This window comes from Diaphorina citri, unplaced genomic scaffold (genome assembly GCF_000475195.1).
Source record: "Diaphorina citri unplaced genomic scaffold, Diaci psyllid genome assembly version 1.1 scaffold1992, whole genome shotgun sequence".
Lineage (NCBI taxonomy): Eukaryota > Metazoa > Arthropoda > Insecta > Hemiptera > Psyllidae > Diaphorina > Diaphorina citri.
Window position 1 is genome coordinate 57,844 of NW_007379418.1, and position 5,540 is coordinate 63,383.

General features: G+C 44.4%; 1 protein-coding gene across 2 annotated transcripts in view; it reads left to right on the forward strand.

Annotated features, from left to right (window-relative positions):
• The window catches only part of LOC103517845, a 12,528-nt gene extending 7,003 nt beyond the window's left edge, over nt 1-5,525 (forward strand). The window contains exons 1-2 of one of the 2 annotated variants that reach the window (XM_008482894.3): nt 1,415-1,578; nt 1,922-5,525. In XM_008482894.3, the coding sequence (XP_008481116.1) occupies nt 1,930-5,217 (3,288 nt within the window). In that variant the 5' untranslated portion in view covers nt 1,415-1,578; nt 1,922-1,929 and the 3' untranslated portion in view covers nt 5,218-5,525. Of the gene's footprint in view, nt 1-1,414; nt 1,579-1,921 lie in introns of those variants that run through there. The other variant, XM_008482895.2, reaches the window with a different exon arrangement.
• Nucleotides 5,526-5,540: the final 15 nt, after the last annotated feature.

A 5,540-nucleotide genomic window follows, 5' to 3' on the forward strand; every position in this document is an offset into this window, starting at 1 on the left:
GTACTGCTTGCCTTGCCCTATTGTTTTCAGGGTTGACTCTTTGCCATAACATTGATTATTCTTGGCCTACGCCTTCACCATATTGCCTTTGTTTAAGCAACCTATTGGAATTCTTGCCTTTGTTTTATGCCAGTTCTTAATTTGTTTTGTTTTGTAAAATTCCACATTGACAATTTTGCTGCCATTTTTGCCAGAAAACCAAACTGGATTTTTTATAGTTGTTTTTCCCATTATTTAATCGCCAGTTAATGCTTGTTTCAACATCTGTGTGGTGTTTGGTTTCCTTTATCTGTTTGCCTTTCTATTCTGCTTTTCTTTTGTATTTTTCAAATCCATTGCATTTTAATTTGCAATTTTTCATCTTTTTGCGTGCTAAAAATGTTTTCCCAGTTGTTTCCATTTTCATACCGCTAATGGCGCGCCAGTAGATCTCACATTTATCAATAAGATCCGTTACACTTTGGGTGTTTCATCGATTTTCGATCCATTTTTCTCTGTGTGTCTCTGTGTGTAATTTACCATTCCAAATTTTCTACCTAGACGCGGCATCATTTTTTTTAAAATTTGAAAAAATTGAAATCGACAAGAAAAATTGAGGAAATTTGCCCAGGAGTTCCAGTCGATTGAAGTCAATTCAGGATAATAAGCCGCAGCGATGGAAAAGGGCACGTAAAGAATTACAGAGCTGCAAACCAACGGAGAGATCCGCTGTGGCAGAGGATCAAACCGCCATATGATTTGTTGCCGGATTGCCAGGTAACTCAGAACTTTTCATTAGCCAGAGTAGTGATACGTTAGAAGCCAGCTACAAAGAGTTTGAAAATTATCAAAGATAGAATTACAGATCTTAACCAAGGCCGTTTCCTGAAGAGAACGAATTAACAGATGTTTTGGTCCTCCTCTCCAAGGCCATGGGAAGATATGTACTATGCTGTTTTAGCAAATCATCCATACCATGTTCCTCAGGCTCCACCCTGAGCCAGTTCACCTAGCAAGCCAAAGCTGCCGCAGATTAACATTCCTCCCTTTGATGGAACTTATGAAAGTTTTGTTGCTTCTCAAGGCATTGTTTGACACTTTGGTTCACAACCAGGTCAGTCTAAGTGCCATAGAAAAGTACAGTTATCTGAAGTCTGTATTGACGGGTACTGGCCTTAAACTCAATCCAAGGGTTTCCTTTTTCGAGGATCATTATCAGATTGCATATCAACCTCTGATTTCAAGATTTAGCAAACAAAAGAGTTGTTGCCACTAGTATCATGCCATAAGCTGTTTGCCATCAAACCCTTTGCACATGAGGGACAGTTACGTAGTTTTCTTTGAGACTTTCAATGTCCATGTGGAGTCTCTTAAGAATGTCAGCATTGGGCAACCTGGGTGATTTTATTCTTTGTTTCATGGCCCTCAGGTTACTTGATCCACCACCAGACAAGCCTATGAGAATACTCGTGTTGGTAAAGATGGTATTCCCACATACTCCGAGATAACTCAAATTCATTCAAGGTCGAGTGGCCACAAGCGAACTCATGCCACAAGCCCAAGGTCAATCTAGCGCGAAAAACCTGTCCTCATCCTCATGTGAGTAAATCACAACCTGTAAAAAGGGCCATGGTAGCCACCGTACCCAAGGATCGTATCTCTTCAGGTAACACGTGCCCATGCTGTGGAAAGGCGCATCGCATCATCGCATGCAATGTCTTCCACAGCATGTCGGTGCCTCAGCGCTATGAAGCGCTACGTAACAAGCATTTATGCTTTGCCTGTCTCGGACCCCATGCACGCAGTGCGTGTCAGTCCAAGTTTTCCTGCCGTAATTGCCAGTCTAAAAGCCATCATACACTGCTCCATGTTCCTTCTGCCGGTGAAGCCTCACCTCCGGAGCCAGTGTCCCTGAGTAACCAACCTGCCGTTTCCCTTTCAGGAAACTTGATGCCCAGTTCCAATACCAAGCAAATTCTGTTGGGTACAGCCATTGTCACCATTCCTGATGCCTTCGGCCACTATCATGATGTGAGGGTGCTCATTGATCCCGGAAGTATGATCAATATTATGACTCAATCCTTAAGTCAACGCCTGTGTTTGCCTATCCAGCCATCTACTGTCTGTATATCAGGTATAGGGTCAGGCCCACCACAGCCTGCCAGTGGTATGGTTCAGGTGACAATGCATTCGAAGCATCATCCGTTCTCAGTCAATATTGAAGCAGCTGTCCTGCCCACTATTGCTGGGAATATTCCTGCCATTCCTGTTTCACAAGCCACCATTTGCAAGTTATCTACTATTCAGCTTGCCGATCCGAAATTCTTCTGTCCTGCTTCTGTACAGATGCTCATTGGTGCTCAGTACTACGCTGATCTTATGACGTCTGATCCCATTGTTCCCGGTAAACCTGCCTTAGTTCCATCCAAACTTGGGACGCTCGTTATGGGTGAATGCTCATCCTCATTGCTGCCTTCATCGTCTCAACAGTCTTTCTTCATTTCTCATTCGGAAAATGAAATCTCTACCCAACTGAGGAAATTTTGGGAGATTGAGGAGGTACAAGTGGATATTCCTATGAGCCCTGAGGACGCCCAATGTGAACGTCATTTTGTCGAGACTCATTCTCGTGACAAGGATGGTACCTATGTGGTTCGTCTTCCATTTCGTGGTGGAAAACCTCCCGATCTAGGGAATAATCTTGCCTCTGCCAAGGATCGTCTACTGAAATTAGAACGTCGCCTAGATAAAATGCCCACGTTCAAGGAATTGTACCATGCCAATCTACAAGATTATTTGGACCTTGGTCATATGGTGCTTGCTGAAAAACCATCTGCCTATGTTTTGACTCACCATGGAGTCACCAAAGATAGCTCTACTACGAAAGTACGAGTTGTTTTTAATCCTGCCGAGAAGGCTGACCCTTCTCATCCTTCTCTGAATGAAGCCCTGTTTGTCGGGCCTAAACTTCAGAACAGCATCAATGACATCATTGTGAATTTCCGACTACATCGTGTCGCTATTACTGCCGACATCAAGCAGATGTACCGTGCTATAAAGCTTCATCCTGAAGATAGTAAGTACCAACAAGTACTATGGCGCTTTGATTCGACTCAGCCCATTACCCAATACGAGATTACTCGCGTCTGCTTCGGTGTTACCAGTTCTCCATTTCACGCCCTTCGTGTCATCAAGCAATTGATCAAGGATGAAGGCGAAAATTATCCTGAAGCTGCCAAAGTCCTCGACACTGATGTATACATTGATGATGTTTGTACTGGTGCTTCGTCTGTTGCCGAAGCTTGTCAACTCCGTGACAGCTTATCTGCCTTGTTAGCTACTGCGGGTTTCGAACTCCGCAAGTGGTCTAGTTCCCATTCTGCCGTGCTTGACGATTTATCTTCAGACCTTCTGGAAAAACCACACAAGTTCGGGGATATTGAAACTATTCAAGTTCTTGGAATTCAGTGGGACTCTCGTGAAGATGTCTTCTGTTATCATGTGAAAACCATACCGGATTGCACAACCAAACGTCAAGTCTTGTCTCAAATCGCTCGTACCTATGATTTACCTGGATTGTTGGGTCCTGTGATTATTTGGATGAAGATCCTGTTGCAACAGATCTGGTTGCAGGGTCTTGATTGGGATGATCCTTTGCCTACTACTATGATCCAACAATGGAGTAGATTTGCCTCTGAAATGCCATGCCTACAGGAAATCAAGATTCCTCGTTATATCCTAGATACCTATGTGTATCCGCCGGAGTTGATTGGTTTCGCTGACGCTTCAAGTTCCGCGATGGCCGCTGCTGTCTATTTACGAGTCGCCTGCTCGGACCAACGAGTGTTGGTTAACTTGATTCGTGCCAAAACCAAAGTGGCCCCTGTGAAGCCCGTTACTATTCCACGCCTCGAGCTGACTGCCAGCTATATGTTAGCTATGTTAATGGAATCCTTACTGCCATTACGTACTCAGCTCAAGGTTGAAAACATTCATTTGTTTACTGATTCGATGGTCGTCCTATCTTGGCTGCGCACACCACCTCACCTACTCAAGGTATTTGTTGCCAACCGCGTAGTGAAGATATTAGACGTAACCTTGCCGTCTCAATGGTCTCATGTTCCGACCGACGAGAACCCTGCTGACATTGCTAGCCGTGGATGTCTACCTAGTCACCTCATCTCCCATGATTTATGGTGGCATGGACCTGCCTTTCTTACTCAAGATTATTCGTCATGGCCTCAACGTAAGCCGGAATTGCCTGTCAGTGATGTTCCTGAACTTAAAACTGCTCCTGTCATCACTGCAACCGTGTCAGTTGATACGGGTGGAATTGCCCTGCTTGAACGATTTTCGTCCTTTTCCCACGCCAAACGAGTTATTGCCTGGATTCTGCGATTCAAACAAAACTGTCTGAAGAAATTCGAAGATCGTCAGTTTGGAAGTTTGAAGGTTGCTGAGCTTTTGCAAGCTGAACATTGTATGATTAAAGTAACCCAAACCTATCATTATTCTAATATTTTTCAAGCTTTAGAACGTAACGAAAAACTGCCGTCTTCTATTCACCAGTTGTCACCTTTCGTTTCTCACGAATGCCTCAGGGTGGGGGGTCGTATTGACAAAGCACCTCTTCCGTTTGATTCACGTCATCCTTATCTTTTGCCTTCTAATTCCCATTTAGCTCGTCTCATCGTTCTGCACTTCCACTTGGTCTCATTGCATGGTGGCCCCAGACTTGTTCAAAGTCTTATTCATGCCAAGTATTATGTGCCTGGTCTTCGCAATCTCGTGCGTAAGGTCATATTCAAATGTATCCAATGTTATCGTTTCAATGCCAAACCACGACAGCCTTATATGGCAGAATTACCGATTTCCCGTTTCATGCAAGGTCGACCCTTCATCCACACAGGTGTTGATCTCGCTGGGCCTTTTGCCCTCAAGGACGGTTCACGTAGAAACGCTCCTATTATTAAAGCCTATTTTGCTGTATTTGTTTGCTTTGCCGTGAAAGCCGTTCATTTAGAACCTTTAACTTCTTTGTCAACGCAAGCCTTCCTTGCTTGCTTTGATCGTTTTGCCGCCCGCCGTGGCTTGCCTAGTACTTTATTTAGTGACCAAGGAACTAATTTTAAAGGAGCTGCTCGCTTCTTGGATGAAACCCACAGGTTTCTTCTTGCTAATAGTCCTGCCATATCTGATCATTTGTCTTTGAACCAAATCCAATGGTCATTCAATTAACGCACCTGCCAACCCATCCGCTGGTGGTATTTGGGAGGCTGGCGTTAAATCTGTAAAGAGACATCTCAAGTACCTTCTTTCTGATCGTTCCCTTCACTTTGAAGAATTTGCCACTATCCTTTGCCGTATAGAAGCCATTCTTAACTCCCGTCCGATTGGAGTTCCGTCTTCATCGCCAGAAGACGTAGTTCAGTGCCTGACACCGGGACATTTTCTTGTTGGTGCACCCTTGTTAACTCGTCCTGAACCGGACCTGTCTGATTTGCCTATCAACCGCCTTACGCGGTGGGAGCTTCTCTCCCAGGTATCCCAACAACTTTGGA